General features: G+C 42.0%; 1 protein-coding gene across 14 annotated transcripts in view; it reads right to left on the reverse strand.

Annotated features, from left to right (window-relative positions):
• TBC1D7 (TBC1 domain family member 7) overlaps window positions 1–26,959 on the reverse strand; it is a 61,973-nt gene that overhangs the window by 30,605 nt on the left and 4,409 nt on the right. For 11 of the 14 annotated variants that reach the window (XM_019029642.2, XM_004043285.4, XM_004043287.5 and 8 more), the window contains 5 exons: window positions 23,706–23,893; window positions 19,359–19,496; window positions 10,380–10,525; window positions 9,178–9,307; window positions 7,728–7,964 (listed from right to left, as the gene is read on the reverse strand). In XM_019029642.2, coding sequence (XP_018885187.1) covers window positions 7,878–7,964; window positions 9,178–9,307; window positions 10,380–10,525; window positions 19,359–19,496; window positions 23,706–23,893 — 689 coding nt within the window. In that variant the 3' untranslated portion in view covers window positions 7,728–7,877. Of the gene's footprint in view, window positions 1–7,727; window positions 7,965–9,177; window positions 9,308–10,379; window positions 10,526–19,358; window positions 19,497–23,705; window positions 23,894–26,959 lie in introns of those variants that run through there. The other 3 variants (XM_063707345.1, XM_063707346.1, XM_055390647.2) reach the window with 1 other exon arrangement.

The raw sequence follows: 26,959 nt of genomic DNA on the forward strand, positions 1-26,959 counted from the left end.
AGCACTAGAAGGTGTGGTGCAGTGGCTCACGCCTGTAATCTCAGTATTTTGGGAGGCCGAGGTGGGTGAATCTCTTGAGCCCAGGAGTTCGAGACCAGCCTGGGCAACATGACGAAACCCCATCTCTACAAAAAATGCAAAAAACTAGCTGGGCATGTGTCTGTAGTCCCAGCTACCAGCTACTGGGGAAGCTGAGGTGGGAGGATCACCTGAGCCCAGGAGCTCAAGGCTGCAGTGAGCTGTGATTACACCATTGCACTCCAGCCTGGGTGACACAGTGAGACCCTATCTCAAAAAAAATTTTTTTAAAGCAAGCAAGGACTAGAAGCTGCACTGCTGCCAGCACCCAAGCTTCACCCCACGGGGCCCCTCCCTGCTGCATTAGCACTGGCCACTGCATCACATCCCCACACCATCATCCTGAGACACCCCTGCCCCCAGCACCAGCGGAATGAGTTTTGTACCCCAGCACTGTGCTGGTCACTTTCATCTCTCATCCCCGTTTTACAGATGAAGGGGCTGAGGCCAAGAAAAAACAGTCACACAGTTAGTAGCAGAGATGAGCAAAGAACTCTCAATCCAGTTCCCTTGACCCTATACCACTCACTAGTCAATCCCAGAAAGGGCAGTCAGAAAGATGATGGTTTTAGACATAGATTTAAACCCATATCTGCCTTGCTAATCTGCATCTGCTCTGGTGGTGTCAGTTAGCATTAGGTCCAACAGTCTTCACATAACCAAAAACTCAAATACTAGTGGCTGAAACAAATCGGGATTTTTTAAAATGTAAAGGCAGTCTGGAATGAAGCAGAAAAGAGCTTGTGTGGTAGCGACACCATCGATGTGTAGCTCTATTTTTCGGCCCCACCATCCTTATCATGTGGCTTCCATTCTTGATGTTGCCCCACATTCCAAGATAGCTGCTGAAGCTCCCGCCATTATGTATGTGTTCCAGGCAGAAAGTAAGAGGAAATACCAGGAAGAGGAAATTTACCTGCCAGCTGAATAAATTCTCTTTAAAAACCTTTCTGGAAGTCCTACCTAATGACTTTATCGGCCATTCCTTTCAGCAAGAGGGCCTGGGGAATAAGGTTATGTTAACACACTCCTGCCTCAAATAAAATTGGGGTGTCGTTAGCAAGGAAGAGAGAAGATGAAGAATGAGTAGGCAACTATAAGGTAGTTGGTAGTTGGTGAGCTGCCACAGAGCTGTCCTTGGTAATGAGCTGATTTGTAATACGGTTAGAGTGACACCACTTCCTAGCATGGAAAGGGAACAATTTGTGGAAAACATTCACATTTCAGTATCGAGATTTTATTCCAGGTTTGATAAACTATTTCAGTGTTTTATAAACTTTAGCAATAGCTTAGAAATGAGGTCAGACTAGCTTAAAAATGAGAAAAAGGCACAGGCAAGTGGCATATTTCTTTTGCAATCAGCATTAAACCTGTCATCATTAGGTGAAATCTACATTCCCTGGGCCCTTGCTACTCAAACTGTGGTCCCCCTGGACAAGCAGCATCAGCATCATCACGGAACTTGTTAGAAATGCAGAAAGCCAGGCCCACCCCAGACCTACGGACAGAATCTGCAGTTCACCAAGACCACAGGGGCTCCCAAGGCACATTCAAGTTTGAGAAGCCCTGTTCCAATGCAATGCCCTAAAGAGTCTGCAATGGGCCTCCACTCTCCTAAAAACCTCTTTTCAGGAAGCAGTGTGCTCTGGGACTCTTAGTCTTTGGTGAGACTCTGCATCACAGCACCGCTCTCTGAGGAGAATGCACATTAAAACACTTGTAGAACTATAATACCTAACATTTACCAACTTCTGTGCCAGACACTGGTCTAAGGATTTCACGTCTGTTTCTGTAGCTCATCCTTCTAACCACTCTGTGAAGTGGGAGCTCGTACTCTCATCCCCTCCCCTGGGGTACAAATAAGGACATGGTGCTGAGTTACCCAGCCAGCCAGCCAGCAATAGGTCCAAGCAGATGCTGCCTCTCTGGAATGTTTTGCCCAGATGGAGAGATTTTAAGTCTCAGAGAAAGATGGGTCAGTGTTTCCGAATGAGGGAGCAGCTTGGTGAAATACACTCTGGACAGGCAGCGGGGATGCCTGGGTTCCAGAGCTTGCTCAGCTACTGTGACCTTGTATAAATAACTCACTAGACCACCTGGAACCTCACGTTTCTTATCTGTGTATGGAGTGATCTGCAAGCTCCCCTCCAGCTCTGACGTCCCTCGGGTCCGGACGTGCCTTCCGTATGATCGGAAAATCAGTCAGCCTTAGCAGCTGCCTCCCCTAACTGGCTTTATTTAGGTTCACTCAACTGCCACCCAGCCTGGCCACAGCCCAACTTGGTCTGGACACCCAGATGTTGGACACCCTGCAGGGAAACTATATACCCTCCCGAGCAATCAGAGACAAATAAACACAGCTGCTGCCAGCGAAGCCCCCCAGTTGACCCAGGTGGAGGGGAAGGAGCTGGGCAAAGTCGACTTCCTGTAGACTTTCGGACTGAATTAGACTTGGTAAGAAAGTTTGCAAAGGGAGCACCTGCCCATGTGAGTCAGTTCACCAAGGCTGCTGGTGTGATATTACCCCTCTGCCCGCCCCCGTCGGAAAGGGCTGGCTGCCCACCTGCCTGGCTGGCAGAAACCAGAAAGAAGTGGTGCAGGAAAAGTCACTGAGACTTAGTCGAGGCAGAAGGCTTCTTGTTACCCCCTGGCCCTTCTACAGGGTATTTATCTGGTCAACAGATCTAAGTGGAGCGGAGAGTCTTTGAGAGTCTCTTCCCAGTTCACAGTGCACCTGTCCACCATGCCCCTTGCTCACCACTCCCTGCGCTGCAGTAGACACAAGGGAGGCTCCTGGTGGCCCTGCGTCTGCTGTGGGATGCCTCCACCCACTCGGCTCTACATGATTGGCCCATAGGCAGCCCCAAGCCCAGGCCAGACCACAGCCTCTTTCCCATGGATTTAGGAATTGCGTCACGAGACTCTGTCTCCAGAGGCCGGACCTGTAATGTATACATTTAGTGTCTCAGGGTGGGGCATCTTCTACCAGAGTGATCCAGACTGCAGAGACACAGACTCTAGACAGAGCCCACACACTGTGTGGATCATAGATAAGAGGACGAGAGGGTCCAGGGTCTCTTTAGTCCCATCCCAGACTCCAAGCCCTCCCTCTTTAGGTTCTCAGCCTCACCCCTGCATCCTATAATAAAATCTCCTTTAAGCAAGCTTGCTTCAGAACAACTCTATTACTTGTCCGTGGAGGCGTCTTAATGCTGAACCAGGCCTTCCCATATTCAACAAATATTCATGAAGAGCCCACGTGGGCTAGGAGATGTGCTTGACACTGGGGGAACGAAAAAAAGAATAAGTCATTATCACTAACCTCAAAGAGGTCACATAAATCTGGGCTGTAAACAGATCATTCTAAACCAGTGTATTAGTCTCAATGTTTGTCTTCCCCTAAAATGTGTGTGCTGAAATCCTAGCCCCCAGGGTGATGGTATTTGGAGGTGGGGCCTTTGGAAGGTGGTGAGGTCTTGGGGTGGTTCCTCATGCATGGGATTAGGACACTTGTAAGGGGCTGAAAGACCAGCGTTCATTCCTTCCATCAGGACACAGCAGGAAGGCACCATCTATGAACCACACAGAGGGCCCTCGCCAGACACTGAATCTGCCAGTGCCTCGGGTGTGCTAAAGGCAGCCCCTGGCTTCAAGAATCTTGCATCTTAGAGGGAAACCACATGGAACACTTAATAAAAGTTCAAGACAACTGAACAAGAGACTTCCAAACAATTATTGCTAAATGAGTGGTCCCTGAAATGTTACAGAAGCTCAGAGTTACGAAAATGCACTTTGAGCTTGGCAGTTAACAAATTTTCAGAGAAGGTAGAGCTGAATTAGGCCTCCAAGCATACAGTAGATTCAAATAGAGACAGTACCTAGCCACACTCTTGCAAATGATGCTCTTGAAAATATTAAATATCCACAGAGTTCCACGCTTCTAAAAGTGCTTTCACAGCCAACTCACGTGATGCTCACAAGCACGCTGGGGAGGTAGGGATGTCACAGAATCACTGTTTGATGATGGGGAAACCAAGACACAGACTGAGTGATTGGCTTGGTTTGCAAAACTAGTGAGTGGGGCAGATGCTCATGCCCCCTGCCCGGTCTAAGGCTCTTCCTGTCACCTCTTCCATTACTAAGTGAAGGGGACACAGAATCACACATCTCAGAGCAATTCTACCCTTCCTCTGGAGCTTCTGGACAGACTCAGTCCACCTTCTCCCTGGTGTGGCAGCACAGGAGTTGAGAGTTTCTCCTAAAGACGTCTGGAACAAAACATCTATCTATTAAATATGTCTTCCCTGCATGCTTGTACACTCCGAGAGGGCAGATACCATGTCTTGTTCAGCAATTAAGCTCAGTACCTGGCCCATAATTAAGAGTGTATTCACATATATTTCGTGATTGAATGAAAACAAATAAAAGGACAAATGAACCAAACATATCGGTCAGAAGAGGGAGAAACGGGAGGTGGGAATGCAGGCCCACTGCGGTATAGCGTGCAGCCACCTGATGTTTAGGAGTGAATCTTCCAAAGCTTCTCCTCTTTGCTGCCCCCCTCTCAAATCTTCTTAGTATTATGTCCAGAGGGCAGGCAGAAGCAGGGAAAAGAGAGATGCTAAAATGTCCAGCAAGCACCAGCTTGCTACTTATTAAGACTCTAGGAAAGGATGATGGAGAAGACCAGGAAGTGACTCTGTGATAAAGCCAGTGCTTAGCGTGAGCTCTGGCAGTCCCGAGTGCCTGCCATGTAAGTTCCTGGTAAACTGCAAGGGAAAACCTCAGTATTAGGTATGAGTTGGAGGTGTGAACCTTAAGCGCTTGCTACGACATTCACTTTGGAGTTGTGCTTAGGATGAGCTTCTAGGATTCTTGTGTGTCCTTCTCTGATGACATTCTCCAACTCCCTTTGTCATTGTCCTGGAGTAAAATCGGCCCCTGGGAGGGGGCTCCCCTTATGGGGAGTTATCACCTCATCTAGAAACTGTCCACTCACTTTTTAACCTCCCCAAGGCAAGGCTGACAGAGGGACCAAAGTGGAAAGGGCGACTGGTCGGGAAAGCCATGAAAGGCCAGCACCCCCACCGTGGTCCCCCAGAAATCACTACCACCCTCTGTTCTCCACACCGCCATCCATCACCCCTCCCTCCTACTCAAACTGGTGCCAGCTCTGGAGGAACATCAGCTGATCTAGGAGCCGCAGCTTGTGCCAAGAGCCACGGACAGTTTCATTTGGCACACAGTCTCAAGGAGAAACGGCTCTTTGTTTTCACCAACAGAGGAGATGCCACCAACTCCTGCTCCCCAAATTCCCACACTCCTTTCCCTCTCTGTCAAGGGCAGAGGAAAGCACCTTCTGGCCCTTCTAGACCCAAAACACCCAGCTAAAGACAAAAGCTGCTGACCTTATGTGACCCGGGCAGATTCACTGTCCACACCCCACACCCCTCACCAAGCTCCCCAAAGGCTGCCTTGGCTGGAGAACTTGGGATGTCACTCTGCTGCTTATGGTCACAGAGCTCGAGCAGGCGCTGTCACTTGGGCCATGTGAGCCAGTGACTCATTTTAGGATCTGGTCCTGGGCATCTAAGCTCTTTGCTTACCCTCCTCATCCCCACTGGCTTCCCTCCGGGTTCTTCATTTTCAGAGAGAAAACACCAAAACCTTGAGTCACCATGGGGAGGTGATAACCACATGACAGGAAACTTATGCAATTCAAGACAGGGCAAGTGCCTGTCATACCCAGAGCTACAGTGCAAGAAGGTCCTCGGAGCTCCTCCAGCGCATCATATGATTTCAGTGTTGCCTCATAATTTTCAGGCGAACTTTCCATTAACAAAGAAAGTGCTTCATTCTCATGAACCCTGACCTCATTTCCTGAAACAGCCTTGACACACAAGCCTGTGTACACACAATCTCTACACAATTGTACCTCGACGCAATCCATCCATTCGATTTGTCAGCAGGCCAAAGCCACACCCCCAACACACACACACTCTCCAACCTTCCTCGGCCTTCCTTTCTCCTGGCCAAGAGGACTGAGATCTTCTCTCATCTGTGTTTAAGGCAAATCTCTAGACAGGAAAGAGCAGAAACTACATTTGATCATGTTAAATTCCAGCTTTCCAAGGGCGAGGAAGAATCCCACATTTCAGCCGCAATAGTCTGTGACAGGAACCGTGGGTTGTAATATATGAAGGAAAAATTCTGCAGTATCCTGACAAAATGTTTTGAAGAAAAGGCATATGGATGTATTTTTTTCAGGAACTGCGCTCCTCACCCAAGACAGCAGGCACAAACATTTTCAAAACACTCAGCATTCAGCAAAGTGAAATTCTGCTATGAAGCGAAACTGGATGCTCATCCTCTCCATCCACCACTTTCTCAGGGTGGGCCTTAAAAAAATCATTCCGCCAATCAGTGTTTTAATAAAAACTCTCAGATCGACTAACTTCAAGAAAAAATCGCCGCCCCACACCCTACAGCCAGAAAGGTTTTACCAAACTGGGTTTGACAGAATATACTTGCAGAATATTTATTTTTAGATCTCTTAACAGTACAGTAAGAGTCTTTCATTTCAGATCAGCTGGCCTCCAGCCAAAGCAGCGAAGTCAGAGGAACTTCAGCCCCTAAGCCTTCCTGCTCCCTAAGAGTACCAGCGCTCCTGCCTGGCTCCCGCATAAATGGTTGGCAATAAGTCATTTTTTATTAAAATTTTAACTCTAGGCAGCAATTTTGCTTTAAAAGGTTTTTCTTTGGAGTGCATTTTTATTTTAAAAAATTAAATACTCTTGGATATATTAGTATTCAGAAGCAGCAGATTTCAACAACTCACACTTTCTCTGAACTTTTTTTCAACAGATATTTCACACACTAGGGAGGGCCTGAATTCTCAGAATTGTACCTCTATAAGTTCATAGCTGCCCTCGTCTTTTAGGGGGTGGGTGGAAAATCCAACTCACCACTCAGGCTCTTGCAGGTCTGAAGGCTAAACCGGTGTGAAACAAACGGTCCCCTTTCACTCACTACTCCCAAAGCCGGGAACTATCCAGTGGAGAGTGGCCATGCCATTTACGTGGCACAAGGTGGCCCAGGGCTGATGAGCTGTTCACTTCACCGGCCATTTCTCTCACTGCTTTAGTGCGTGGCACAGTGCACCCTAACATCCCACATTTAACACCCCATCAAGAAAAATGTGAGTGCAGCAAAATATCCAACAAGCACTTGCTCCTAGGAGCAATTCAAACACATTTTGTTCAATAACGGTTTCATTCCAACTGGCCCAAAGAGAAAAAAAGAGTAAGGAATTGTTTAAAGCCTGTTTAGCAAGATGAAGCCTCAGAAGGCAGTTGGCTTGGATTTAAACACGTATTGCATCAACAAAAGCCAAATCTGAGGTGTCAACAAAAGGAAGTCACTCTTATTCTAGAAACAGACCTTGAAAGTAACTAGCTTGGTGCTCATTAGAGACAGGCAGGGCAGGCTTAGTTACGCACTGCTGGTTAACACACCCACTCACCCTGACTAAACCGCTTTAAAATCAGGGAGCTATTTTCTAACAACCCTTTTGAAATGCTATTCAGAGACGAACTTTACATTTCTACGTAACTGCAAGATGCTGCTCGCCAACACAGCAACACCAGGCATTTCAATTAAATAATTTTATTGGGGAAAAAAAACCACTTTGAGCACCAAAGCAAGAAAAGTGTATTATTCAATCAGTTTCCCAGATCACATGCCAAGAACACAATGCTCACTGTGGTGCCTGGCAGACGGTCCACAACCAGCGGGTGCGTTCAGCTTGAATGGACCGGGGTCCCACAGTGTTTGTGCCACAAGTCAATGGCCTTGCTCACGATCGCGTCTGAGCTGTCCTGGGGAATCTGTGGGCAAGCAAATCAGTCTTTGTGAAATTTCAGTGTTGACAACTTCAGTGTCTTCCCTCATTCGCTGTGGCATGAAATCCACTTCCATGGGAGTTTTCACTGTTTTTCAGAAAGTGACAGCATAAAAGACTTGCGTCACATGCTACCTGAGGACATGAAAGGGCTCCAGTGTCAGCCTGCCTGGGTTCAAATCCTGCACTGCTCACTAACTGTGCACCCCCGGGCAGGTTACCTAAGCTACCTGGTTTCAGATCCCCACCTCTAAAATGGGGGAAATGATAGCCTGACTTCGCAGAGCTGTTCACAGTAGGACATGAGGTAACCCATGGAAAATACTTAGCACAGGCCTGGCACTGCTAGCCACCTCTGATTATAATGATGATTATTCATTTATTCAACGCATATTGACTCAGTACTTTATTATAATTTACCAGGCCATTTTTCAAATGTTAATACTATTTTAAAAATGAATAGATTTTGGATTCTGTGAAAATCATTCAGGCATAAGTCTCTTTAATCCTACTTCTTGCCTGGTAAAGGGTATTCCAAGATACATAGCGAGGGAAAAGTTAATTTCATTACCATTGCCTTTTTCAGCAATATACTAGGTTAATACCGTATATTAATAAACCCAACTGGGACTACACCGCAGACAGTAACAGAAATGAAATGGCTTACAAAATCCTCCAAAATACAGAACCCCTTTTGAACTGACAAAAATTACTCATTGTAAAATGACAGATCCCACCTATTCCTTTTCCTGACATGCCTGCTGATAGTCACATGGAGGATGAGACTCTGGTTGGTTCTAAGTGGACACATTCACAAGATGGTCTCAGACCATCATTTCCCAAAGACAGGATGCAAACTAACCCTCAGGCCAACTTTAGGCCAAACTTTTTCAGGGAAAAATGTTTCTTATAATGTAAAAATATACTGTATGATTTCTCTGAAATAATCTAATGTAACAGGAAAATCTGACTTGCTAAAGTGACTTCATTTCTAGATTCAAAATCAAATCAAATTATTATTTCTCTTAAATAATTTCCCTAAAATAATCATTACTATAATTATTCTCTGAAACATTCTAAGGTATTATTTCTCTGAAATAATGTAATTATTTCTCTGAAATAATCTAATGTAACAGGAAAATCTGACTTGCTAAGGTAACTTCATTTCCAGATTCAAAATCAAATCAAAGCACACTTACATTTTCCAGAAACTTTGTTATCTTCTCTGCACTGTTCAGTGCCATAACTTTTATTTTAAAGGTTAATAAAATTTCGACAGCTACAAAAACTAGGATCTTACAGGATCCACTCACAACTTTATCCCAAACCCTACAAAAATAAGGAGATATAATCAAATTATATGAGTTTCAGAATTATGTTTGGCCTAGACATCTCAAATTACAAAATAAAATCAAATTGCTCCAATTTTATGTAAAAGCTTCAAAGAACAACTTTTATGAAATAATCACCAAAACAACAACAAAATACAGAAGCCATTTGAAATCTATTCTAGATACAATCAGCACTAGAAGGAAAAAGGAAAGTTCACTAAAAATTACTGCTCCACTAGGAATCTACAAAAATCATATTTCCTCATGTTGTGAACCTGACATTTTTGAGGAAGAAAAAGAAAATCCTAAACTAATGGTTTATATTCTGCTAATATTCCGTAATGTTAATATAATTATAGCCTACTAAGGGACAACAAAAGATGTATATGAAATGGGATAAATTCAATTTCATTGCCAGTGATTCTGGGGACAGACTCCTTAAACTTCTCCAAGGGCGTAAGGAGCCAGTTACTGATCTATAACCACTCTAAAATAATAATTCTGATCATTCCTGTAACTCCTAAAAGTTGGTATTCTACTTCATACACTTAGTTACATATTATCTTATAATGTTCTCTGTGTACTGCACTGTTCAGTGCCGTAACTTATTTTAAGAGTTATTATTCTACTACATCACAAAGTCTTCATGGGTGGCACCTGGACTCCGAAATACCCAGACATGTCTGAAACTGACTGGAAGAACTTAGTCAAATCTTTGACTGCTTTCAGCCTCTTTGAAGATATCATGATGAAACTAATACTAAGATTTCTACTAGAGGAGGATTTGTCACATTTCTGGAAAAAAGGGGCTGACGTTTATATAAACTCATGGAGACCATTTGAGGTGTGACTGCTTCACAGCATCTAACGCACTGAGGGCCCTTAATTTTTCTAATTGTATATTCAAGAATAAGCAGAATCATGTGCTGTTATGGTAGCTGCTGGAGGACTGAGCTTCAAATTACTGTATTGTTCTAAAGCAAATTTATAATCTAAGGGATGACCACATGAAAGGCCAGAACTCTGCTCTAACGCCAAGCCTTCAATATGTCTTCGAAAGACATACTTGCCTCTGTAAACTGGATTCAGGCAAACATCCCGCAAAGCACCTCTTGAACCAGAGATCATAAGGAAGTTTGGGCGCCGCGGAACACATCCTCAGATGAGTCAGCAGTCTGCCATCTTCCATATTCAAGTACTGTTCAAACGCTTTTGGCTAAAGATTAAGCAAGAACAGAGATTATTCATTTTCTGTGTCATAACATCATCTGATATTATAGTCTCTGATGAAAAAAAAAGGACATGCTGAATTCGAGGAAGTATCAGAAAACAAAACTTCAGAATTGTCCAAGTCACTTGTGACACAGCAGTTTCCTAGGTCAGCCCTAACTAAAGTAACAAACCATCCAGGACTGAGGAGTTTCCCAGGACACAGGGCTCTTTCGGTGCTAAAACTGGGGCAGTCCCAGGCAAAATGGAATGGTTGGACACCCTAATACTAACTTCACTAGCCAGATTCAACAGCCTAAGGCAAAAGTCCAAAGCAAAATTCAATTGTTCTGAGGAGCTAAGGAAGGCCCATTATATTACTGGCTGGTCTAGAGCAGCAGATTATATACTAAGGAAAAAAGGGGGAAAGAGGAAAGGTAAAACCAAAGAAATAGAGTGGAATTAGCGTGGAGAGAGGGCATTAGGAAGAGTAAGACAAAAAGTGATGGTGATGAGAAGGGGCTGACCAGTCACTGACATTACATACACTGCCCTGGATTGAGCACCACTATGCACCAGTGCCAAGCAGGCTCACACAACAGGGATGTCCAGAGGGTGAACTCTGTATTCAACATAAATGTGCACAAGAATTTCTTAGAATTCAAGGGATAACTCAGAGGGAACAAAACACCTGGATTCCACTTGGTAGCCTCTCTCTCATGAGGTCAGGTGGCAGCCAACACTAGAAGACTGGAGAGCTAATAAAGCCAGCTCCCCAAACCTGGCCAAATCCATCTTGCATTGGCTGCTATATTTAGGTTGGCTGCTATATTTAGGGTCCACTGGCTGAGAATGGGCTCTAAGAGTCAAATCCTAAAGTCCACACTCACTATCTGCAGGAGTACAACCAGAACCCGCATCACTTAAGCAAATGTAAATGTTTATTTTACTCAATATCTATAACTCTCTGCTTCTGTCAAAGAGGAGATTCATCACCTTTACAATGTCCACTATAGTCAGAGACTGTGCTACACACAATGAATGGAGTGAAAGATAAGAGAAAATCCCTGCCTTCAAGGAGCTTACAGCTTGAGACATACTAGTAAAGAGGTAACTACAATACACTGTAACGCTGTGATGCTATGATGGGAACAAGCACAAGATGTTGGGTACATCCAGGAGAAAATCCTAACCTGGGCTGTAGGAGGCAGAAGCAGTTTCTCAGGAGAGGTGACATTTGAGCTGACCTCTGAAGAATAGACAGGAGTTAGCCAGGCAAAGAGGGGCCCACATCATAATATCTGGTCCAGCTTTCCCCTTTCTGTTTCAGGATATCTTTTTCCTGTTTATCCAACCTCCCTATACTGCTCAACGGTTCCTAGAATTTCTCAATAACACTGCAGACAACTTCCCAAACATGGAAATTTGGTTGGTTTTGCAAAGGGGATATATGCACTTTTTTCCTATTGACTTGGTTGAAAACACACACACACAGTTATATATTATGTCTCAGAGCAAAGAAAATTTCATCCAAAAGTCAGTACAAATAATAAACAAGATGGAGATGTGTGAACATTTTAAAACTATGTATTGTCTTTTTCCTTTATCAGACAATAAGTTCACGGGGAGAAGCTACTGTATCTGTTTTGTTCACTGCTGGTTCTTCAGTACCTAGCACATCACTTGGCCTGGTAAGCACTCAATATATAACTGTTGAGTGAGCAAATCAATACTGTGAATTAATATAAAGTTTTGAATACATCAATCAATATCTTAGTAATCGCTCAATATACATCTTTTTGCCAATATCTAATTAATTTTTTAACCTTTTTCCTGGTTTATTATAGTCTATTATAAGAAATCTTGAAACTCTATTAAAGAATAAAGAGGACATAGACAGCAAGTATAATCACACTCCCAATGATAACTACTGGTAATACTTAGGTTATAGAGCATCTATCCTGCATACATACAGACACACTTCTCTTTCTTTTATTAGTTGAACTCATACTGAATACACGATTTAGTATTTTGCTGTTTGCACTCAAATTGTGGACATTTTCCCAGGTTAATGAATAATCTTAAAAGGTTAATATCCCTACCTAAAGAGAGCTTTTTAAAATGGAGAAGGAAAAAAGCCAAGAACTCTATAGTGAAAAAAAATGCACCTGCCTCTTACCCATATAAAAACATGCAACCTTGCTTACAACAAAATAAATGCAATATAAAATTACACTGAAGTATCACTGCCTACCTATCAGAATGACAAAAATTCAAGACTACTGACATACCATGTTGGCAAGGCTGTAGGGAAACAATCTACTGGTTGTGAGGATGCAAAAGACTATGAGTTCTACGAAGGGGAATTTGGCAATATTTAGCAAAGTAATTTATGCATTTACCCTTTGATCCAGCCAATCTATTTTCAGGGAATCCAACTCAAATATACTAGCAAACACATGAGAAGCTGCATGCACAAGTCCATTTACCTGTAACACTGTATATAACAAACAGCAAAAGGCTGAAAACATCCCAAATAGCCAACAATAAAGACAGGTTGAATAAACTATATTCACAATAGAACAGTATGAATATACTAACCTGAGAATATTTTGTAGGCTGGGCGTGGTGGCTCACGCCTGTAATCCCAGCACTTTGGGAGGCTCAGGTGGGTGGATCACTTGAGGTCAGGAGTTTGAGACCAGCCTGGCCAACATGGTGAAACCCCATCTCTACTAAAAATACAAAAATTAGCTGGGCGTGGTGGCATGTGCCGGTGATCCCAGCTACTTGGGAGGCTGAGGCAGGAGAATCACTTGAACCTGGGAGGCAGAGGTTGCAGTGAGCTGAGATTGCACCACTGCACTTCAGCCTGGGTGACAGAGCGAGACTCCGTCTCAAAAAAAAAAAAAAAAAAGAATATTGTGTAAGAATATATACACAGGACAGTAGTATGAAACCATGACAGGGAATAAGGAGTATCTCTGTATACTAATATGGCATGATCTCCAGTACACAGCAAGTAAAAAGAGCAAGATGGGAAGAATGTGTACTGTATGCTACTGCTTCATCTAAGAAAGAAGGTGAATTCAAATACATATGTGTATATATATTTTTTAATGGAAGGAGCTAATATTTATATTGCCTGACCTTTTTCATACTTAGCAAATGATAGATAACATAGATGTGATTTATTATAGATAGATGTGATTTATCATAACCATAATTATGTTTTACTCCTAAACATTTTGGTTATTTTCAATATTTCTATGACCCCCATAGTCTTACTTCATGAGGACAATAAACTATACATCATCAACAGAAGGCAAAACGTGACAAAAATATGTACTTAATCACTCTGAGAGGAATTTATATTAAACTTAGCAAGAAGCTGCTAATAGTGCTTACAAAAAAAACCTCTTTAGCAGAGCTTTAAAAAACTGTGTCAATAGCAATAAAACAAAGATCACTTGCTTTAATGATTAACACAATTAAGTTTGAGATGGTTTAAGAAAAACCTTCCATGCCATACAATTGAAGTTGGCCTCTATTCTCCTTGACAATGAGACCTTGTCAAAAAGCAGAATTCAATTTGAAAAGCTTGTAAGGACAGAGGCTATGATGCAATCCTAGGAATCAGGATAGTATGGCAGAATAGACATATCACCACTCAGGGGCATCGTTATCTTCTTTCGAGCCCATCACTGTCCATCATACACACATTTCCATAGAACTAAGCAGCAACCTAAACTGTGTGTTATAAGATAGACTAAAGATGGTTTCACTAGAGAGAAAAGTTTAAGCCAATCACTTGATGCCTAAATCAGACAGCAAGCAACACAAGGAAGTTTCAGCTTTGTAGACATTCTGGATGGCTTGAGAACTTCATAACTACTTAAAACTACTTGCTAGGCACTGTAATGCATACACAAAAAGAAGTCCCATTTTTAAAGATGAGGAAACGAAGGTTTAAGGGACATGAAGTGTCTTGCTGGTTCTAAAATTCATTTCTGAAAAGAAAAAGGCAAGCTCAAGAATAGCCAAGACATTTTTGAAAAAGAGCAACAATAAGAGACTTTCCTTATCGGCTATTAAAATACGCTAGAAAGTTGTATTAAATAAATCATGTGATATTGGCCCAGAAATAGACAAATACCTCAATGGAATAAAAAGGAGTCCAGAAAGAGCTATAGATATAAATATAAATATAAATATATATAAAAATATATTTATATATATATACACACACACATATATGGAAATCCAGCATATGATAAAGGTGGCATTTCAAATCCGTGGAAAAAGGATGAACTGACAAATACACCGTGTAAGTGCTGTTCTACTGCTTACTAACTGAGACCTTGGTCTTACTTAACTTCTCTGTGCTTCAGTAGCCTCATCGGTAAAAACAAAGATAATATGCTTGAATGAAGTGCTCACTAACAATGTAAATTTAGCACTGCCTGACATGAAGTACATTCTCAGTAATACACCAACCAGACTGGGGGAAGAGGAACAGGAGGAGGAGTGATGTGTTGGTAGAAGTAGTGGTGTTGCAGGTAAGCGTAAGAGTGAAATCCAGTATGTGTCTGATGCCAATCAGAAAGATAAATCCCTGACAAAGAGCTAAATTTAAAATGTTTAAGCATTTTTAAAAGTTATGAGAAAACAGGCCGGGCGTGGTGGCTCACACCTATAATCTCAGCACTTTGGGAGGCCGAGTGGGGGCAGATCACCTGAGGTCAGGAGCTCGAGACCAGCCTGGCCAAAATGGCGAAATCCCGTCTCTACTAAAAATACAAAAATTAGCCAGGCATGGTGCCACACTCGTGCCTGCAGTCCCAGCTACTCAGGAGGCTGAGGCAGAAGAACCCCTTGAACCCAAGAGGCAGAGGTTGCAGTGAGCTGAGATCGCACCACTGCACTCCAGCCTGGGTGACAGAGCAAGACTCCATCTCAGAAAAAAAAAAAAAAAGTTAGGAGAAAACAAAAAAATATATATTTTTTAATCTTGGGGTTGGAAACGGCTAATTAACCAGTAAGACACAAAAAAGCAAAAAAAAAAAAAATGCTGGCAAATCTCGTATCAAAACCTAAAATTTTGTACAACAAACAGAAACTATTTTCAACAAACGTAAGGGATAAGGATAAATATCCAGGGTACAGTCGACCCTCATATCCATGGACTCAACCAACCACGGGCAAAAATATTCAGGAAATAAAAAATGGATAGTTGTGTCTGTATTGAACAGACACAGATTTTTTTGTCATTATTCCCTAAATAATACAGTATAACAACTATTTACATAGCATTTACATTGTATTACGTATTATAAGTAATTTAAAGTATACAGGAAGAGATGTGTAGGTTATATGCAAATACTATTTGCAAGTCCCATTTTATGTAAGGGACTTGAACACCCATGAATTTTACTGTCTCAATGAGTCCTAGAACTAATCCCCTACAGATCCAAGAGTGACTATATACCAGTAACTCTTACAAAGAAAAAAAGTCAACAAAACAATAGCCATATGCAAACATACTCAACTTCACTAGAAACTGAGGATAGGTAAATTAAAATGAGATGCCATTTCACTATCAGATGGATAAAAATGTAAGACATTGATACTATCAAGTATTGGCAATGGGGTGGAAAATGGGAAATCTCATCATCTGTTTGGTAGGAGCATAAATTGAAATGGCCTTTGGATGAGCAGCCAGGCAGTTTAAATTTTAAATATGTCAAAAATAAATGAATAGATTTTAAATATGTCTCCCCTCCGCTTGCGCATCTGCTCGTAGGTACCAAGCCTAGAGAGACACGCATACACACAGGGAGCCTGGACAAGGGCATGCTTACTCTCAGTATGGATCTCTTAGGTTTAAATAGAGCAAATTCGTAACAGGAAATGCTAGGAGTAAATATTTTTTAAAAGGTGGTTCTAAATGAGTGCCTTTCAACCCTTAACTACACTTCAGAATTGCCTGGAGCTTTTAAGAAATTAGAATTCCAGGGCCCTACCTTCAGAGATTCAGATTTCACTTGTCTAGGTGGAGGAAAGGTGATGGTAATTTTTAAAAGCTCCCAGGTGGTACTAACAGGAAGTCAGGACTGAAAACTAGTGATTTGTCTAAACTGCCTTGGAAAGTTCTCCAAGGCAGTAAGTTAAAAAACAAAAATAGAACCATAGGGCCACATGTACAGTATAATACTACTTAATGTGATTAATCCCAGCACTTTGGGAGGCCGAGGGGGCGGATCACAAGGTCAGATCGAGAGCACCCTGGCTAACACGGTGAAACCCCATCTCTACTAAAAATACAAAAAATTATCTGGGCATGGTGGCGGGCGCCTGTAGTCCCAGCTACTCAAGAGGCTGGGATGAACCCGGGAGGCGGAGCTTGCAGTGAGCCGAGATCGCGCCACTGCACTCCCGCCTTGGCGACCAAGCGAGACTCCATCTCAAAAAAAAAAAAAGAAAAGAAAAGAAAAGAAAAATCGTATCGTAGACGCATGCACATCAGAGAATCTTGAATAGTACACACCAAGCTAATGACAAATGTTTACTTCTTAGAAGGGGAAGTGGGGAATTGCAGGGATGGGGGGTGGTTAGTCCAGGTCTAGGGAAACATGGATTCATCCGAATTGCTGAATTTCTTTTGAGAATGCATTCACCACTTATGTTATGAAAAATAAAGGATGAATTTTTAAAGAATAGCATAAACTATCAAAATGCTACTGACTTACTCGAATATTAAATAAGAAAAGCTAATTAGATCACGGTATGATATAACTGAAACCTCCTGATTTGATTAGGCAACTGACATATTTACTTAAGCTCCATTTCCAGGCTGAAATTATTTTTATTGAAATCAACAAAGTGGATCAAATTTCAAAATCTTAAAAATCAAATTTTACTTAGTTGAAATATACAAAAACTGCTCTTGTAAGTGTTCTCAGAAGCTGAAGGGTCTTGCACATTGCCTTATTAATAATTAACCGCAGTGATCCTCAATGCTCATCCCACCATCATCAGTGCCCCACATCTCATCTTGCACCCTGTACCACAGTTACCACTTTCAGTAGAATTTTAAAAGGAAATAACCCGATGATTTAAGAAAAAAAGGTTTATTTTTATAAATGAGATAAATAAGGGGAAAAAACTAGAAAAAAAGAAAATGGCAAAGGAAGACTAGCCTGGGCAATGCAGCAAGTACCATTCAGTTCTCTGCCTTCCCAAGCCAGGCTATGACAGAAACAGCTTGCTGCCTGCCACACTCCCATGTGCCCCTCCTATGTCACTCACAGAGCCCCTGTTTTAGTAGGAGATCACACGGCTTTTTTTAAAAAAAGAACCTTTCCCAGCCTCTACTGCAGACAGGGCAGCCAAGTGACACAGTCCTGGTCACTAACATATAGTTGACCCTTGAACAACATGGGTTTGAATTGCAAAGGTCCTCTTAAACATGGATTTTCTTCCACCTCTGCCAACCCCTGAGACAGCAAGACCATCCTTCCCTCCCTCCTCCTGCTCAGCCTACTCAACGTGAAGACAATGAGAATAAAGACTTTGTGATGATCCACTTCCACTTCATAAATAGAAAATATATTTAATTTTCCTTATGATTTTCTTAAATTTTCTTTTCTCTAGCTTACCTCATTACAGGAATACACTGAATACACATATAACAAAATATGTGGCTGGGTGTGGTGGCTCATGCCTGTAAATCCCAGCACTTTGGGAGGCCAAGATGGGCGGATAACTTGAGGTCAGGAGTTCAAGACTGGGCTGACCAACACGATGAAACCCCGTCTCTACTAAAAAAGATACAAAAATTAGCCAGGTGTGGTGGCAGGCACCTGTAATCCCAGTTACTTGGGAGGCTAAAGCAGGAGAATCATTTGAACCCAGGAGGCAGAGGTTGCAGTGAGCCGAGACCATGCCATTGCACTCCAGCCTGGGCGACAGCATGAGACTCCATCTCAAAAAAACAAAAATGGAAACAAAATATGTGTACAAAATATGTGTTAAACAACCATCTATGTTATCAGTAAGGCTTCCAGTCAACAGTAGGTTATTAGTAGTTAGGTTTTGGGGGAGTCAAAAGTTATATGCAGAGTATCAACTATGCTGGGGTTGGGTCAGTTCTCCTAAACCTACACTACTCAAAGGTCAGCTGTACATACAGAGGGAAAGCTAATGGGCCACAGTTGTGGCTGGCTTGTCCCTCTTATTCCTTTGTGTTTACCTTTGCCTTCCCTTTCCTTCTGCCTAGAACACAGACATCATGGCCGCTGGTCCAAAAGCAACCTTGTGAGCACGAGAGGAAAGATCATTCCTATGAATACTGGAGCAGAATGGCAGCAGTCTGCAACCCTCTCCATACTGTGGTTCTGCAGCGCCAGCTCTGCACTGCCTGGATTCTTAGCTTCTGGTATTTGGGCTTCCCATTATATGAAGCCAAATGAAAACCTTACCTTATACAGAGGGATTACTCTAGACCAGCGGATTCTAGACCAGAATAAGGAATACTATAGAGCAGGACTGGCCACCTCTGGCCTGCAGCAGAGCAAATCCAGCCAGGAACATTATTTTATGCGTTGCCTAAGGTTGCTTTTGTGCAACAACAGCAGAGTTGAGTGGTTACAATAGAGACCATCTGGCCCACCAAGCTGGAAATATTTAGATTATATGGACTTTTACAGAAAACACTTGCTGAGTCCTACTACAAAGGGTTATTCATAACTGCAGCAGCCCCAGGAGGTAAGAGCACTCCCTGAAGACCCCCACTACCATTGTTCACTCTCCAATAGCCAAAAAAAAAAAAAAGCCCTCACCAACTGGGGCAAAGAATCCCGGTACTTGGTATTTAATTGGTTCACAAAGCGTCGGGTGATCCAGTAACAGTCGACACTATCTTCCACCATTTCCTCCATGGCTTTAGCTATGGCAAGAAACACTTCATCTTCTGGCTCCTGAAAGATTAATAATAAATCTCAAGAGGAAGGCAGTGAAAGAGAGGAATACATATTTCTTTAATAAAAAATGAAACCTTGCTCCCTAAATTTTGAAAAGGCTATATTAATAAATCAAAGTAGGATCAAAAAGCACAGAGTCCATCCCTGAAGAGGGGAGCAAGGGGGAGAAAAAGATGAGTAACTACAGGGTCAGTGCTGCTTATGAATGACCAGGTTTCAGGCTGAGTGTACAGAGACTCCCCAGCTTCTAACATTAAGCCCCTCACAGAGTCAACATAAATCATAAGCAAGTCACTGACTCTCTCCACCCAAAAATATACTCAGCACTAGGTGAGAATGTCTTTGAAAAGGGTGTAATAAACAGCACCATCAGTAACTGGAGACATTTTTCAGCACAGTAATTTGCAAATATTGAAGAGCTCCAAAAAGACTAATAAAGCATTTGCTTTATTTCAAAGCATTCATGCATACCTTCAGAATTTTGTTCTATCTTAAGCAGTAAAAAAGTTAAAATGTTCCTAGAATCAGAATTTTAGGAATCAAAAGAATGGCATTTCTCAAACCTTGTGTCAATACTCAGAACGCGAAAGTAAACTCTCAGGTAAATTTCAACAGAGAAATCTTAGAAAAACCGGGACCTTATTTGAAAACCTCTTCTGCTTTCAAACACCATATCATATACAAAAAGCTTTACATTTTCATCTAGGATTTAATAGCTGAAGGATTTTAATGTTAAAAAGAAACTAAGAAGTATCACAGTTTCCCTTAAAAAGTACCGACTTAAATCAAAATTGTTATTTTAATGTATTATTTCATTCTAAGCCCTTCTTTCAACTTGTTAATATTCTATAAAATGTCAAGAAAAACAGAATTTAAATCATAGGGAATAAGTTTTCTCTAAGCATTTTATTAATGTGTCAGAGGAGAATGGAAAGTAAGTAGGAAGAAAAGGGAAAGGAAAATCTCCTTTCTTGGACTCCCGTGCAGTTCTGTGCACTGTGCTTGGCACCCCGAAAGGTGGCATATCACTGACTGCTCCTGACCACTGACAGGTCAAGGGAAGAGGACCCATGTCATCCTTCCTGGCCCTGTGATGAGCATTGCTGCACCCTCTTATTAATGGATTAAAAAATGAGGCAGAGTGGGCGCTAAGTAGGTGCTACGGTTCAAATATCTGTCCCCTCCGAAACTCATGTTGAAATCTAATCCCCATTGTGGCAGTATTGAGAAGTGGGGCCTTTAAGAGGTGACTGGATCATGAGGGCTCTGCCCTCATCAGTGGGTCAATTCATAGATTAATGGGTTATCACAGGAACGGGACTGGTGGCTTCCTAAGAAGACGAAGAGAGTCCTGGGTGAGCACGTTGGCACGTTCAGCCCCCTCGCCATGTGATAGCCTGTGCCACCTCAGGACCCTGCAGAGAGTCATCAGCAAGAAGGCCCTCACCAGATGTAGCCCCTGAATCCTGGACTTCCCAGCTTCTAGAATTGTAAGAAATAAATTCCTTTTTAAAATAAATTATCCCATTTCAGGTATTCTGTTATAAGCAATCAAAAACAGACTAATACAATGAGGATCATGACTGGGAGACGTGGGATGGCAGAGTCCAAAACACACACTCAGAAGCACGTCTGCCTGAGGCTGCAGTAAAGGTGTCTCAGCTTGGAACACAGACAAGCTGAGTAGTGGTGAGGGGGAACCTACACCCTATCATCTCAATTCCTTGAACTAACAGATTATCTAATTTAATTTGATATATAATTTAAGAACTTGTGTAGTACTATCAACTTCACTTTGCCAATAAGTGAAATTTAAAGATGATTGCTTAAATTATTCCAATTATTTTTTAGGGACCTTCTCTCTCTTGATAAATGTAATAAATATAAATGATCTTTATTAGCTCTAAGGTTTGTCCATGGATACCCCATCATTAACTTCAAAAAAAATAAGATCTGCAATAAAAATAAATTTTGTAAAATAGGAGTGTTCCAGCAAATCCATTTGAACAATTCACTGTTCTAGCCAAACAAATAACACTTTAATTTCATACTGATATAAATAAAGAAGGAGAAGGGAAAACTCTTCCTTAGAGAGGAATGCCAACTAATACATGCAGAAAGAATGAGGGAGTTAGATCACCATTTGGCAATCAGCATAGTAAAAATTGGTTCAGGCAAGAATCATTAGTGGATGGCTACTTACAAGTCTCAAAGTACTTCTCCACAGTTACTTATTAATTACAAAGAGGAAAATAGTAACCTTATAGTGGAGAAACTCCACAGACACCATCTTACCCAAGTGATCAAAGTTAGCAGCAACAGTAATGAGTCCCATACTTCTGTGATATTCCTGCCAATAATGCGTGACCAGAGTTTAATCATGGAGAAACATGAGACAGACCCAAATTGAGAAATGCTCTACTGGCCAGGGCTCTTCAAAAGTGTCAAGGTCATGAAAGACAAAGACTGAAGAACTGTTCCAGGCACAGTGGCTCACGCCTGTAATCACAGCACTTTGGGAGGCCAAGGCAGGTGAATCACCTGAGGTCGGGAGTTCAAAACCAGCCTGACCAACATGGAGAAATCCCCTCTCTACTAAAAATACAAAAATTAGCTGGGCGTGGTGGTGCGCACCTGTAATCCCAGCTACTCTGGAGGCTGAGGCACAAGAACTGCTTGAACCCAGGAGGCAGAAGTTGCACTGAGCCAAGATCGCACCACTGCACTCCAACCTGGTCAAAAAGAGAAAAACTCTGTCTCAAAAAAAAGAAAAAAAAAAAAAAAAAGAACACTTCCAGATTAAAAACTAAGACATGGCAGCTAAATGTAATGTGTGATCTGGAACTGGATCTTGGATCAGAAGAAGAGCATCAGTGGGACATCAGCAAAATCCCAGTGAGGCCTACAGAGTAGCTCTCAGTATTGTGATTCTCTGGTTCTGATCATTACATTACGGTTGTATGAGATGTAACATTTGAGGACACTGGGTGAAGGTATTTCAGAACACTGTACTATTTTTGCAACTTTTTTCTACATCCAACATTATTTAAAAAGTTAAAAAATAAAAATTTTTTAGAAATTGTCAAATGAGAATACTCATGAGCAAAAGTTTAATAAGGAATAGGATGTTTACATAGCAGTTTTAAAGTGTCTCCCCACAAAGAGAAATAGCAATTACAAAGGGAAAAGTAAAAACTTTCCAGCGGAAAACTCCAGCAGGCAGCACCCTCGCCAAGTGATCCAAGTTAACACTACCTCTTATGGGGCAAATTCACACTATGTGCCTCCTGATAAGAGACACTGAGAAGGACACAGCATCACCTACTTGGTATCCCTGCCAAAAATGAATAACCTGAATCTAATCAGGAGGAAGCACCAGACAAACCTAAAGGGAGGGGCTTTCTTCAAAGCATCTGATTATGCCCTTCAAAAATGTCAAAGGCATGAAAGATAAAAAAAGACAGAACTGTCCCAAGTCAAAGGAGACTAAAGCAATATGATAACCCAGTGCAATGCCTAAACCAGGATCCAATCCTCACCCAGAACTTTGACTGTTTGATTATTTGTGAAGGCATTATTGGTGAAATTCAAATGGAGTTGGTAGATTACGTTAACATTGTATCAATGTTAATGTCTTAGTTTTGAGGACTGTACTATGGCTATCTACAGGGGTGTCCTGTCTTTAGGAAGTGTACACTGAAGGAATCTGAGGTAATAGGGAATCCTGTCTGCATCTTACTCTCAAATGATTTAGGAAAAAAAAAATGTGTTTAAAAAAAATACGTCTTAAAACGACAAAGCAAAACAGATGCACACAAAGCAAAACAGATGTTTAAAGCTACTTAGCACCTACAATTTTTTATTTTTTAACTTTTTAAATAACGTTGGATGTAGAAAAAAGTTGCATAATGTTAACAACTGGAGAATCTGGGTAAAGGGCACATGCAAATTCTTGGTAGTATTCTTGCAACTTTTCTGGAAGTTTGGAATTACTTCAAAATAAAACGTATTTTAAAAAAACAAAAAGTAAGAACGTTGGGTCAGAATGTGCATGGCCATGAATGCCAAGTAAAGATGTGTCACTTTTATTCTAATAACAACAGGGAGCCACCAAAAGTTTTTAAGGCAAAACATGATGTAATCAAAGGCTGGCAAGATGGGACGGTCTAGAGTTGAGCTTAGTGTTAGACAAAAGTGACCACTAACCAGTGGAAAAGAGGGACTTCGAGGTAACTTCCCAGACTCCAGCTGATACATGCGGAGATAGACTTCAGCCTGAGGTGTGGCATCACTAACAAAGCGAACGACTTTCAGGGCATGAAGGACATCCAAGTACTGCTCCTTACGATACATCATCACCTTGGCATGGGACTCGTGGTGTGGAGGCAAGATTCCTAGAGAGAATAGGAAAAACGAAAAAAGGACAAAATACTGAGCCATCACTCCAGATCCCTCATCTATGAAAGAGGATGCTGTGAGAAGCGACCCACACAATTAGGCTAGAATTCACGCAGACATTCAAGTACCATGTAGAATCTCTTTTAGAAATTCTCACTATAAAACAATCTTAAATGTGAAATATTATCAATGTCTGAATGCTGACGCATCACTGATATGAGAGAGAAATGAAACAACACTGGCAAAGCCCTTGAATAAGTATGCCGCATACATTCAAGACTAGCAACCACATCAATCGTAACAATGGTTTAACTTAATTTATGGCAGCCTCAGGCTGCCTTTAGCTCCTAGAGGTCTCACCCTAGTCTTTGTACTTGGCCCCTATATCTCAGAACCACCAACAGCCCATTGAATTCTTCTCTTCCCCAACAGTTAAAACTTGCTCACTAAGCATCCTATCCTCTAGGTCACAAAAGTCCTTAATCTTCATTGGTGAGGTCACCTTACAGGACATTTCTATGACATATTAAGCTCCTTAACCCATTTAAACATGGTGTCATATCTTTTTTACAAACAAATGGCTCTGAGAAAACACAGTGGAAAGACCACTAGACAGGCCAGCCATCCTGGGTTCTAGCCTCGGACTGGATAATACTAGGACTCTGAAATGTGTCTTTCTGGGCACTTGTTTTCCCCACCTGCCAGAGGCAGGAGATGGGATAAGGATTTCACCAAATGCTTCTCCACAGAATGCTAACCCCAAGAGAAAAAAAAATGCCCTCATCAAACAGATTTGGGAAATGGTGACAATGAATTTTCATGGCACTAAGTTTTGCCATAAAGAAAAACATTTTAGGCCAGGTATGGTGGCTAACGCCTATAATCCCAGCACTTTGAGAGGCCAAGGCAGGCAGACCACTTGAGCCCAGAAGTTCAAGACCAGCCTGGGCAACTGGGTGAAGGTATCTGGGAAACCCTGTCTCTACAAAAAATTAGCCAGGTCCAGTGGCACATGCCTGTAGTCCCAGCTACCCGGGAGGCTGAAGTGGGAGGCTGAGGTGGGAGGATCACCTGAGCCTAGGAAGTCAAGGCCATAGTGAGCTGTGATCGTACCACCGCACGCCAGCCTGGAAAACAGAGTAAGACCCTGTCTCAAAGAAAAAAAAAAAGAAAAAACTAAACAAAAAAAACATTTTATTTACTCAAGCCTCATTAAACTTAATGAGGCTCTACAGAAGCACAGACTCTGGAGCAAAGTTCCTGGGTTTAAATTCCAGCTCTACAATTAACGGGCTGGGTGGTGACCCTTAGCAATTACTTTATCTCCCTATGTCTTAGCTTCCCCATCTGAAAAATGGGAATAACAATACCTAATATCATACAGTTGTTGAGATGAATAAACAAATCAACACACACAAAGCATTCAGAAGAGTACTCAGCAAACACTAAGCTAGTATAAGTGTTAGCTAGTACATTTGACTATGAATCCCTCTTTGGTGCAAAATGCCACAGGTTTAGTATGCTAAAGAACACCCCAGAAAACAAAAACAATAGTAGCTAACATGATACCAGTTAATGTTAGAAAAAAAACTTGCTTAAATGTTCTTTTCCCTGAAATAAATCTTTACTCATGTAAGCTACGAGACTGTGTGCCAGGCTTCCAGAAAAGCCAAGGGAACACACTTAAAGTGTCTCCTACATCTCGGCTAATACAGATTAAACAGCTGTGACCAAACCCTCATCACACTGCTAGAGGCAGCACCTTAACCCTTAAACCTGTTTTCTAAGAGCTAGTCCTAAAATGTCTCTTTTTGATATTTAACTAGAATAGTATCAGGAAGTAGGCATTTGAAGTAAAGATCCCTAAGTAATCAAAACTCTGTGCTGGGAAGAGTCAGGCTGTGTCCTACACAGCGCGACAGCTCTAAACTTCCAGTGCCTTGTCCTCAAAAAATAACTATGACATGATAAAGAAAGGTGGGCCGAGTGCGGTGTCTCACGCCTGTAATCCCAGCACTTTGCGAGGCCGAGGCAGGTGGACTGCCTGAGCTCAGGAGTTTGCGACCAGCCCAGGCAACACAGTGAAATCCCATCTCTACTAAAATGCAAAAAATTAGCCGGGCATGGGGGTGCGCACCTGTAGTCCCAGCTACTCGGGAGACTGAGGCAGGAGAATCGCCTGAACCCGGGAGGCGGAGGTTGCAGTGCTGAGATCGCGCCACTCACTCCAGCCTCGGTGACAGAGCAAAACTCCGTCTCAAAATAAAAAAATAAAAAAAAAGAAAGAAAGGTTAAGAAGAGTAGAAGTGAGGAATAAGCCAGATAGGCTGTAGCACTCAAGAAGTGAGGGAACGCACAACTGCACAACTCCCATTAATCCACTGCAGTTAGTAATAGACACACAGCACCTCCCATAAATCGACACTGTTGACATTACCACTTAAAATGTACCCCAGAAGGCACGGAGAACAGTAACATTTAAAGAAAAGTGCTCTAGGAAAAACTAAAATAGTTGTCACCGCTTCTCCAGATTGTAACTGCACGTTGACCTACCAGACATAAAAGTGCACGGAGACTGCCAGGATGAACAAGAAACAAGTCATTCTGCAGGCCTTCCTAGTACCGCTTATATTCCCTCGCTGCCTCCATTATTACATAACCAGACAGGGCTGCAGGCTTCTCAAGCCCTGAAAAGATACTACATTTTGGAAAGAAAATGAGGTCCACAATCTATCTTACCTTCAAATGAGTTCCACAAACGTAAGCTCAAATCCTAGCTCTGCCACTTACAGGCTATAATGCCTTAGACAAGTTATTTAGCCTCAGAGAGTCTTTTCCCCATCTGCAAAATTAGGATACCAATACCTGCCTCACAGGGATTCTAGGATTACTCTGTATAATCTATGTAAACTACTCAGCCTACTGACAGGCATACAGGGATGCCCATAAGGAGCAATCATAGTTTATATTCTTCAGGGAATTTAGTACTTGCCACTATCTTACAGTGAACAAACTAAGTTTTTTTTGTTTGTTTTTTGTTTTTTTTTTTGGAGACGGAGTCT

This window comes from Gorilla gorilla, chromosome 5 (assembly GCF_029281585.2).
Source record: "Gorilla gorilla gorilla isolate KB3781 chromosome 5, NHGRI_mGorGor1-v2.1_pri, whole genome shotgun sequence".
Lineage (NCBI taxonomy): Eukaryota > Metazoa > Chordata > Mammalia > Primates > Hominidae > Gorilla > Gorilla gorilla.